General features: G+C 42.5%; 1 protein-coding gene across 1 annotated transcript in view; it reads right to left on the reverse strand.

The window, feature by feature from the left end:
- The window catches only part of LOC148422974 (transcription factor SOX-6-like), a 79520-nt gene that overhangs the window by 39317 nt on the left and 27716 nt on the right, over positions 1-12487 (reverse strand). The window contains exons 3-5 of the mRNA XM_088417734.1: positions 9212-9410; positions 8009-8222; positions 669-758 (exon numbers count right to left, since the gene is read on the reverse strand). Of these exons, the coding sequence (XP_088273860.1) occupies positions 669-758; positions 8009-8222; positions 9212-9409 (502 nt within the window). The 5' untranslated portion in view covers position 9410. The remainder of the gene's footprint in view (positions 1-668; positions 759-8008; positions 8223-9211; positions 9411-12487) is intronic.

A 12487-nucleotide genomic window follows, 5' to 3' on the forward strand; every position in this document is an offset into this window, starting at 1 on the left:
CAAAAATAATAAGAGTAACAATAAGATGGAGAAGATGGAGAAGATGAAGAAGAAGAAAAAGGAGAAGAAGAAGAAGATGAAGAAGAAGAAGTGGAATAATAATGAAAAGAAGAAGAAGAAGTTGAAAAAGGACTCGTAATAAGAGGAATAATAACAACAACAACAATAATAAGAGTAACAATAAGAATAAGAAGATGAAGCTGAAGAAGAGGACTAATAATACGAGGAATAATAACAACAACAATAATAAGAGTAACAAGAAGAAGACGAATAATAATAATGAAAAGAAGAAGCTGAAGGAGAGGACTAACAATAGGAGGAATAATAACAACAATAATAATAATAAAAAAAAATGAATAATGAGAAGAAGTGGAGGAAGAAGACGCATAATAACAATAAGAATAATAATGAGCGACGCCTGCGCAGAAAAGCCAACGTGACGTTGCACTTTTCCGCCATTCGTCGTCAGGGTAGGAAAAAAAAAAAACATTTTTCCGCGGCGTCCGCTTTCAAGTCGAGTGGAACGCATGCGGCCAGTACGCGCATAGAGCGGAAGAATTACGGCATGTTTGCGCTTTTTATTAGCGCTTTGATTCCCGCGTTTACATACCACCTGCCTTGTTTGTCCCAGAACACACATTAGTTTTGCTTGGAAAGACGCGAGCCACCTTTGACGTGGCCCAGCAGCTCGGCGGCGTCCAGGCGGTCCACGCGCTCCTTCCAGTCCTTGGACAGGACGCCCTCCGTGCACGTCCACTCTGAAAAACAAAGCGCCGCATTCATTCCCCGCTTCTCCACGTTTCGTCAATAGTGCCGGATGCAGAAAGAAAAAAAGGAATTCAAATCACATTTGTGGTGCCACCGTATTTTTCGCGCAGCCAAAGGCCTTCCATTTTCTCAAACGCAGAGAGTGCGCCTCATAATATATAAATATATATATATATGTATAATATTGTATTATTAAAAAATATGTATATATATATATATTAGTAATTGGCAAATATGATTATTCATAAATATTATGTATAAATATAAAAAATAGTATCGAATATCTTACATTTTTACCGCTGCATTTTAATTATGAATGGATTTTTTTACAATTTATATTTTTAACCACCACCACAAAAGAAAGCGCAATTTAATAAAAAGAATCCAGAAACGTTTTTACAAAGTTTTTAAATGAATCAAACAATATATTTTAAGCTTTTTGGTTGCGATTTGATTCAAAAACTGACGTTCCATCTTTAATTGAATCATAATTATACTTTTAAACTTTTGATTCATCTAGGCATTGATTTCAACCCAAATCTATTCCTTTACGTGGGCGTATATTACAGAGTTTTATAGTAGGTACAAATACGTATACGGGGGGGGGGCAATGGCTTAGCCCCTAGTGAACTCGAGTTAGTTATCGATCCAATAGCCACCTAGCAACAAATACGTAAACCTACACAGAGTCGTATTGGCGCGTACGTATATTTAGATTACTGAGTTTTACAGTGGGTATAAATATGTGGTATTGCTGTATATGTATACCAGGTGGTATTGGGATGTATGTATATTACGGAGTTTTACAGTGGATACAAATATGTATACCTATACCGGGTCGTATTGGCATATACGTATATTTATATTACAGACATATCATATTACAGATGGTCATATTGGCGTACATGTATATTACAGAGTTTTATAGTGGATACAAATACGTATACCTGGTGGTATCGGCGTATATTACTGAGTTTTACAGTGGGTACAAATACGTATAGTTATACCGGGTGCTATTGTCGTATACGTAAATGTATATTACTGAGTTTTACAGCGTGCGCAAATATGTAGACGTATACCGGGTGATATTGGCGTATATTGGCCGAGCGGTCTTGGCGTATACGTATATTAGTGAGTTTTACAATTGTTACAAATGCGTATAGCAGGTGGTATCGGCGTATATGTATATTACTGAGTTTTACAGAGGGTACAAATACGTACACGGGATGGTACAGGCGTCAAACCAAGAAAAGACTTTGAACTCGGTTTTGAGAGCGCTTGGTCTCCCCAAGCAGGCCGCCCGGACGAATCGGGCGGCGGACGGTGACGCGGGGAATCAAATCACTTGGAGGGGATTTATTGGCCAAACGGGGCGGCCCGGCGTTCCCGGGGAGCTCCCGTCACCGCGCCGGGACGCGTAACAAACGGCGGGCGCGATTTATAGATGCACTTAAGCGGGAAAAGGCAACTTGCGCCTGCAATTTATGATACCTCCCATGGCGGTAAACACAAGGTGCGGGGAGGCGGCCGGGCTCCTTACCCTACATGGATTTTTATCTGCCGGGATCAAGTGCTGTTTAGAGAAGCCGCCCGCATCAAAATTCCCCGCTGTCTCTTCGTCGAGCGGAGGAAGAGCGAGCCGGCTGACGAGCGCCTTTCCCCTCCTCGGGCCTACTTTGTGGACCTAAGCCGGCGGGTACCGATCCCCGCGCGCGAAAAATGCTTTCCATCAGGAAATAACGCAAAATAAACCACGTTGAGTGGACCGTAACTCCAAAGGAGAAAAAAATATGTCAGGCACAAGGATGCCAAATACAATTTTGTCTGAATATTTGAAGAATTAATGGAGTCATCCGCTCTAAAAATATTCAACATGACAAGGATTTTCACGCAGAGATACTGCTCATCTGGAGCTGGAAGAGAAAACTGGCCTATCACGCAGAACTCAGTGAATGTCCAGGAGAAAAACAGAAAATGTAATCCACTTTAAAGCAAAATATTTTTTTTCTTACAAATATTTGATGAATCAAACTAGTTTTAGCCTTTCATACAGAACCCAGAGAATGTCAAAGAGAAGAAATGGGAAAAAAAAAATCCTAATCCTACTAATGACTGCACCGGACTTTCGAAACACCTTTTCACACAGAGATGCAGCTAAACTGGAGCTGGAACAGAAAACTAGCTTGAGCCTTTCACACAGAACCCAGCAAACGTCCAGGAGAAGAAACAGGAAGCCAGAAGAAAAAAATAACGTGCTTTAATCCCAAATAAAATTCTCTCCGATTTTTCAATGAATCAAAAGAATAAGCGATTCTAAAAACATTGGATAGTGACTTCCCTACTTTCAACATGACTGGGCTGGATTTTCCTAAGCACCATTTCACACAGAGATGCTGCTAAACTGGAGCTGGAACACAAAACTGAGTGAATATGAAACAGGAAGCGAGAGACAAACAGGAAGCACGCAAATAGCAGCTGTCCTCACAGCTGTCCTGCACCACTCATGTCTGTGTCAAATCATAGCTAACATATGTCCAACAACGGGACGCACAAACATCGCAAAGTCATCGCACTGCTAATTGTGCATTCACACACACACACACACACACACACAGTGCGAGTGTTGTAAATGGGCGGCTGTGCGCTAGCGCGGGCTCCATTTCACACGCGCACTATTTTCATCTGTCAGATGGCACCCACTCTCGCTGGGGGCGTGTAAAACGGGGATATCTTAGCTCCATGCAACTTCCTTGTCCGTCACAAAAATAATAAAAAATCAAAACAAAATCATGCTTCAGTTCTTCTGCAACTAAAAAGGAATCAAACAATTTAATAAAAAAAATGTAATGTCAATGAAACAATTTGAGCAAATTATGTACTTTATTAATTGTATTGAAATAAAAAAATAGCTGATTGTTCGATGTAACGTTCAAATTTTGATGATGTAACAACCTTTCTTGTGGTTTTAATGCTCTTCGGCAAATGTAGACTTCAATTTTTTGTATCTTTTCCTCAGAATCTAATTAATGCCTTTCATTGTCATTAAAAAACCACATAGAAAAAGCGTATTTGTGTATTACTTTTTTATATTTAGATATAATAGTAATAAGGATTGGCCCATCCCTAATATATATATATATATATATATATATATATATATATATATTGTTGAATGAAAAAGTGACTTAAACATGAAAGGTTTTATGGCAGTGGCATAAAAGGGATTATCTGAACCCTGAAGCCCGACCGGCAAGATTCCGACAACATATGATAAAAATGATATTTTGTCTTTAGGAGATGAGAGCCTCTTATATCGTCGGGGGCAAAATTGCTTCTTTGTGCTGGGCGCGCTCCCGAAAACCTCAAGCGTTCAGGACCCCGGCTTCTGGTTCCACTTTAGTACTGATACATGAAACCCAAAGCGCATGCCAACACACACGCACATAAGCACAAGCGCTTGCGCACGCACACACACACACACACACACGTGTGCTGGAGACACAATACACGCGTTGTTTTGGGCCACGGGCCCTCTGGGAGAACCGCTGATTTGGGTCACGGAGGAGCGACATTCAAGGGCTTCACCGGGGCAAATTTTAACAAGGGGGGGTGTTAAGAATTCCCCCCGCCAGAAGAAGAGACAAAGAACTTTGCTGAATGTTAGCATGTTTGCAGGCTTTAAAGGGTGCGCTTATATATTTATCCAACAGGTGGCGCTACTACCCCCCCATTCAGAGCATGCAGCAAAATCTCTGTATTGGCTTTGAGTTTCTTATGAGTCACTTTTTTTGTAATTCTGTTTTTTTTCCGCTTGTTTAAATGAATTACATGTTAAATAATACATGAAATAACAAATAAAATAATAATCTTCAAATATTGTGGAAAAATTTGAAAAAAAACCTACATATTTTAGTTTTCATTTACATTTATCGTTGAATGCTATATATATATATATATATATATATATATATATATATATATATATATATATATATATATATATATATAGTCTGTTACAGAGAAGTCACAATGCTAATCTCAACACACACACACACACACACACACGTGCGCACGGGCGGAAAGTGTCAATCTGGCCGAGCGGAGGCAAACACGGCGCCCCCGAGCCAAGACCTTGTTAATTAGCCAATGAGCTTAGCCGTGGGCCCGGCCCAACTGGGCCGTTAAGCTGTCATCACAACGACTTACACCTGGCTCGTCGGACCCCTAAGCCCCGACGCATGCACGGGGGTCAACGTGGGCACGGTCCCGCTCGGGGGGGGCTTCCGAGCTAGCGTTCGTCGAGAAAAGCCACCGATAGTCAGAACCGAAGGAAACCTATAAGCCTTGTGCAGTATTTCGTGCGATCCCTGCAGCTTTGCGTCCATGGGATTTCACTAGAAAGTGAAAACGCATTGAAAGAACACAATAGGGAGCTGAAATTTCACCATGTCGTGACATGTCCAAGTTTCACGTGGCGGGCAACCACTGAGTTATCAAAGTACTGAAATAATGCATTACTTGAGGTACTGAAGTACCAAAATAATCAATGACTTTAGGTAATGTGTACTAAAGTTGTCTATTACATTAATTACTCCCGTCAGAAAGTAATCCATTACTTTGGGTAGCAAAGTACTGACGCAATCAATTACTTTAGGTACTAAAGTACAAATATTAATCAATTACTTTAGGTAATACGTACTAAAGTTATCTATCGCTTGGATTACTCACGTAAGAAAGTAATCAATGACTTTGTTTAGCAAAGTACTAGGGTAATCAATTACTTTACAAATCAATTACTTTAAGTACTCAACTCTTAAGGTAATCAATTACTTTCGGTAGCTAAGTAATGGCGTAATCAATTACTTTAGGTAATAAAGAAATGAAATCAATGATTTCAGGTAATGAGTCCTACAATTGTCCATTATCGTAAGTACTTATGCAAAGTAATCAAACACTTGAATGTTTGAAGTACTTGATTACTTTAGTACTTAATGACCTAAATTATTTGACGATTACATTCATTTGGTACAGGCAGTTTTCCAACCGAGACTAAATGCAGAAGCTGCTCGAGACTTTGCGGGTAACCGAGGGGGCGTCGCCGTATTCCGTCCGGGTCCCCAAACGTACGAGCGTCCGCCGCCGTTTGTTGACGCGGCGGCGCGTGAGTGTCACGCGGCATCAACGTCGCCCGTCCACACGCCGCCCGCTCCGAGCTCATGAAAACAAACATGAGCCGAGCGTCCATCGGGAAACGTGACAACATTTGACGTTTTCGCCTGAAATCCCCGCGAGCTGCGGACGGGCTGACGGGAGGGGGGCGGAGCTTTCCGGCCGGGTGGCGTGACTTCCCCGTCGGCCCCCGTGCCCCAACCCGACATTATTTCGGGCACTTTGATGCTTGGCTATTGGTTATTTTTTTCAGTTTTAACCTAACCTGTCACCTGTATAATGCTGCAAAAAAGTTGCTATACTTGATTTTATGATATGTAGTTATTGATTTATTTATGAAATAATAAACATCTATGTATTCATTAGAATTACTGTAATAATGATTTCAATTCTTACAATTGAGAATCCCTTTATTTAATATTAATTAATGATATTTTTTCCATTGTAAAAAGTAAAAAAAAAAAAGGGGAAAGAAAGAAAATAAATAAAAACGGAAATCCCCGCTTCAAGCTAATGCGGAAAAGTGATGGAATCTGACCTTCACCTCTTGGATTTTGAAGCCGTCTCCTCATTGAGGACGCCTTTCCTGCTGCGCGCCGCCTTAACGAGCACTCCATGGCGTAAAATCCAGCGCCCGCTGTTCATTAGCGTGCCCGCTAACAGGGACTTCGCCCACCATCTCGCGACCGCGGGTCGCGTTTGATGGCGTTAGCTAATGGGGGGCGGGCCCTTTCCGCCAAGGAGGACGCCATTGTCTACCCGTCAATCATGCGGCTGGGAAAAAAAATAAACAGCGTCTCGGCGAGAAGCCGTTTAGCGAGGGGGCCCGATGGCCGACGACTCGGCGATCAATAGCGATTGATCGGAGCGATTGAGCGACTAATGAGACGAGCCCTCGCCGGCTTCGCGGTCATCACTTTGCAGCCGCTAAATGAACTTTTAAGGCTGAAAAAATGGATCCGTTGGAGAAAAAAGACAAAAAAGTCATTAGGAGGAAGCTGAGAGTCGGGAAGGAGTCGGGAGCCGCCGTGGCGAAATTGGCACGTGACAGCTCCAATGGAAGATAAATGAGAGCGCTCGCTAATTGCGACGCAGTCACTACGTCGGGCCCAAAATATTTTTTTCAGAACAAAGTCGATGAGGGCTTTTGGGGAGGGTGATTTTTGTTTCAGTTTCAAAAAAATGTATTTCGATTATTTGCTCATTCACTGCCAATGACGTCTATACACGTCAAGTATCCGTTTCATCTGGCAGTGAATGTGTTTGTAAAACCACTTTTATTTATTTCCATTGTGTTTTCATTGAAGCACATTTCTGAAATGCTGTCTCTCATTTTAAAAATTGTTTTTGACCCATCTCAGATTTTTTTCCCCTTGAAAACATGAACAGACACAACAGTCATTTTTTTAAAGGGTTGATGAAGTAAAAATAAGCCTTAAAGTAATCCAAAAATATTTTAAAATCAGATTTTTTTTCAATTTTAAATACGATCAATTGTTGTTGTTTTTAAAATGCATTTTCATTCATTCATTCATTATTCATTTGTTTTTCATTTTCAAAATAATTGCCAACAAGGAAAGAACAGTCGTATTTATGTTTGCATTTTTTGAATTTGAATTTATGGATTGCTGTAAGTAAATATAATTACCATTCCAAAAAATATTTGCTTACAATTTTCTTGAATTAGTAAATGAGACTAAGCGGGAAGGCAAGACATTTTGCGAAAGGACAGGACGGGACACGTCGACCTTTGAACCTGCGGCGCACGCGAGGACGCCGTCTTTCAAGTCAAAGGATTCCGTACGGTATGCGGCCCGAGGCCGGCGCCTTTCACGACCGAGTCAAAGAGAGATGAAGCGGCGCTTTCATATCCAGACGACGACTTGTACGCTCGCCTCCGATGGAGGACCCCCCCCCCCCCCTCCCCCCACCACCCACCCCCCCGGAGATGGGAAGAGATCTCGTACGGCCGAAAAAGGACAGGGAGGAAAATGTCTCAAATCTCTCAGTTGAATAAAAGCCCCGCCCCGGCACCGAAGAGGCGGGGGGCGGGGCCACCGCGCGGCCTTACCGTCGGCTTCCGTCTTGGTCATCTCCACCAGCTTCTTCTGCTTGAGCGTGTCCACCACGTCGGCCAGGCTGCCCTTGCGGCGCTCCGGCGTCCCCGAGGCCGGGCCGGCGCCCGCCGCCGTCTGCTCGCCGCGATCCCGGGGGCACTCCTCCGCCTTGGGCGGCGAGCCGGACGGGCGGACGGCCGAGGAGCCTTGGTTTGCGCTCTCCGTTTCCTGAAGGCCACAAAACATGTCCTTACTCCCCGTGCTTGGGGCAAAACTTTTGCGTATTACAATTTTCTCGATTACTATTAGTATTATTATTATTTGCTTTCGTTATTACATATATTTCTCCATTCATTTCTCTGCGATAATTATATGGCTTTTATTATTATTAATACTATTATCTTGATTACATTTGGTTATACTCTTATTTTTGTTATGATTTTATTGGTTTATTTATTTATTTATCATACTGAACTTTTTTATCATCATGAATATTTTTTTATTTTAATATTATATATTTTATTTGGTTTATTTATTTATCATAATGTGAATACATTTTGATTTTATTATTATATTTATCGATTTACGAATGTGTTTATTTATATTTAATTTGGTCAGATTCTTCTTATTATTAATCTTTTTTATTTATTCATATTTATAGTAATTATATTAGATTTTATTCTTCTTATTTGATTTTTTATGTCAGCATTCTATTTTCACAGATGCATTCATTAATTTAAGAAATACAAGTAATATAATTTCAAAATGATTAGCTTTAATGTTTTATTTCCTTAAAAAATATTTTTTTAAATACAGAATATTTTTACAGTTTAAAATTTTTCAAACAAACTATAGAACACAAATTTCTACAGAAAAATTGTAAAAATAATTAAAAAAAAAGTGTTTGTTTATTCTTTTAAGTCTTTATTTAAATTTGCTGGTTTTAGGGGTACTTGGGTCCCCAAAAATTCCCATCATTGAAAAAAGTTTGAGAATCACCGGATTAATGGACGTGTACCTGTCCAGCATATTTTCTAGAGGGGGAAAAGGATCTCCCCAAAAGACACACACACGCAAACGCATGCACACACACACACACGCGCACAGCAAAGGGTGAAAAACTCCAGGAGGACCCTCACCGGGTTGCCTTCAGCAGTGCCTGCAGCACATGGCCACATCACTATGCAAGAGTTGTGCCCCCCCCCCGCCCGACTCACCATCGCAACGTCGTCCCAAGTATCGCCGTCGGCCCGCTCGTCTCCAATCGGCTGCGGGCGCTCGGGCGGGGACGGCGACGGCGTCTCCTTGGGACCGAGCCCGTCCAGCCAGGCGGCGTCGGCGTCCCCGCGGCCCGCCGCCTCCTCGTCCTCGGCCGGCGCGGGAAAGGGAGGCGATGCTCGCATGGAAGACATCATTCTGTGGAGGGAGAAAGAATGGCCCGGCCTTAATATCGGCCGATATAGAATGATGTCCTAATTAGAGTATTATGACTTTTTGCATTAAGGGAGTCCAGGCTAAGCCAATCAATGAAGCCATTGAAAGGCTTGTAAATGTCATAAGTTGGCCGCAAGTGCCACCCGGTGGATTTGGGGCGTCAACACAAAGATTTCTATTGTGACTCGTACGCAAGTTGCCGTTTAAAGGATTCATGCAAAAATCGGGGGCAAATGCATGATAAAACATAGGGGTTTCAATAAGTCCAAATGTGACAATATTTCCAATTTTGAATGGCAGTAAATGAACCCGACATGGGCTAAATTTGATACGATAGCTTGTACCTCTCCACCTCCCGTTTGCAAGCACTTTTCTTGATCTGCTTTCCCTTTAATATCACACATCAGAAAGCCCAAGTTGGGTCAAAATTTTCCCCGGGGTTAATTAGCCACTAGCTAGCTAGCAGCCTGAGAGTGCGCACGTGAGATTATCTATTATCAGCCATCGGATTTTCGATATTGGTCAGATCGCCAAATATTGGTGAAGCTCGGCCTATCCCTAGCTTGAGGCTACTCAGAAATGCACGTGACACCATATGAAGTCAAATGTTGCTAGAAAGCAAAGCGTGGGGAGTCTCTGTCGTCAATACCAACTTTGATTTATAAAAGATATGATGTGCAACATAAAAATCTCTACGTTGATTTTTGATCCAGACGAATCCAAAAAGATGATATTCTGTTTTGCGACCTTGATGTTGCGTTTCCGTCCAATCGCGGAGTGCGCCTTGCGCAAGTCGGCCAAGTGACTTCAAAGGCTAACGCTGACGTCCGAGCGGCAAAAACCAGGCTCGCTATTTTGGCAGGAAAGCTTGGTCTTACGTCCCCAAGGGAAGGGGGGGGGGGCTTCTGGAGACAAACAATCGTCCTTTGTGGGCGGCTGGGCGACCTGTGAGACAGATGAGAGCGCCACCCCCCCGGAAAAAAAAAGTAAACGTGCACAAAGCAGCATTGAAACGCCAGCTCCAATCTGCAACTTATAGAGGAAGACTTCAGGTGGGGGTGGGGCAAAAAAAAAAATTTTGCGCCCAGAGCTGCGCTCCAATTCCCTCATACGAAATGCTGCAAGGTGAAAAAAAACAAACAGCCTCGCCACCTGCGCAGCAACTCGTCAAAGTCAACATTCGCAACTGCCGCGCGAGCGTAAAAAGAAGTTGAGACTCGGTAACAATCAAAAAGCGCAGTCGGCTCACGGGAAATAAGGGAGATTCCGCCGGCTGCTGTCGATTATTGACCGAAATGTATTTCCCGCGTGGAAGACTCGGACGTTGGTTCAATCCGCTTGCTTCTTCTATTGAGAATAACGTTACCCCCTCAGCTAACACAAGCTGCTGTTAGCTGCAACAGGCACTTGATGCTAACAGCCACCTGACGTCCCGCTTCTCTGGCTCCGCCCATTACGGTAATTATTGGAAGTGAGAATACAGCCGATATAAAAACGCACACCTGGCGGCAAAACTCGGATCATGTGGCTGGCGGATCAATCTTCCTCGAATTGTATTGAATTAAAAATAAAAAGTTACCGTTAATAGGACACGCCCATAAGTGCGTCTTATACTTGGAGGATTACGGTAATTCCATTTTGCTCCCGTTTTTAGAAAATGTTGGTGCATCTTCTCCACGGTAACATAGAAACGACCAGAACTTGACCCCGAAATGAAAGGTGCGTCTTATGCACATGGTGCGTCTTATATTTAGGGAATTACGGTATCAAACTTTTGAATATGAGCACAAGAAAATATGCAGAAGACGAGAATCATTAGTTTTTGATAACGTTATCACTTATACTAACTTTTGCTAAGGTAGAAAAGACCAGAATTTGGCGCCAAAATTAATTGTGCATCTTATACATGAGTGTGTCTTATACTGGGAATTATGGTAAATTTTTTTTTTTTTTTTCAATGGGCCCAAGCAGATAGAAGCCTTTTTTTTTCTGGAATTTGCTGAAGTGATTTTTTTTTCTTTTTTTGTTCCAGGTGCGACCGAAAAGCAGCCGAATGTGCGCGCTGGACAAATAAAGACAAGGGAGACAATGGGCCTTGTGTGTCTCAAGCCTTGTTAAAGGCTCCCCCCCCTCCCGCCACTGTCACCCGAAATAGAAACTTACAACAGCGACACCTCTTTGACGCCAAAGACTGCTTTTTGTACTCCTAGAGGGGGTGGAGAGCAAACAACTTTCATGGGCTCAACTACCCCCCCACCCAGACCCCCACCCCAAGAAAAAAAATAATAATCCATTTTGATGTATGACCAGGCACAAAAAGTTGACATTTTGTGGCAATTCCCTCTAAATGTGCTAAAAATGTGCTTCAATACCAGTTTCACAGATGGACAACAAATGAACGTAACTTAAAACAGCATGCACAAAAGTCTCGTGTGAAAATTAATCGAATTAATGGATGCCACTTTTAATCACTCGATACCCTTACTTTAAAAGTGTCAAAAAATGTGAATGTTCTCGATTTTCTCTCTAATGTTCTAATTTGTAAATCCTACACGATATCGACTAGAGAGCGCCGATACCTTGAAATAAGGCAGAGTAGGACCCAACAATACTCGCCCATTCCTAAATTTCATTATTGAATACTCATGTAGCGCCATGGCTAGAAAAAAAGAAGAACAAATACTTTAATTTCATTCAATTTGAACAACTCCCCCCCAAAAAACTCCGTTTTGGGAGGGGCGTAGCAAATGCACCAGCGGTATCGATACTTGGCATCGGTCGAGCCGTACCAGCAAAACTGGCGCGGAACCCCTCCCGAACCAAATTCCGATCGAGAACGGAGAATACTGTAGGGCGGTTTTGCCGAAGGACCTCTGCTGAAGAGAGCGGCGTTTGTGAGGAACAAACGTCTTTTGATACGCGGCGGCAAAGCCGGCGCACTTGAGCGCGCGTGCAATAAAGGCCGTCTCTCATCATCTCATGAAGCGCACTTTGTTGCCTTCGTTAGCACCGGGACGGAAAAAAAACAATCAAAGGTCGGAATGTGTTTTTGCAAAGAT

Source organism: Hippichthys cyanospilos, chromosome 6 (assembly GCF_059441005.1).
Source record: "Hippichthys cyanospilos isolate Australia breed blue-spotted pipefish chromosome 6, RoL_Hcya_1.0, whole genome shotgun sequence".
Lineage (NCBI taxonomy): Eukaryota > Metazoa > Chordata > Actinopteri > Syngnathiformes > Syngnathidae > Hippichthys > Hippichthys cyanospilos.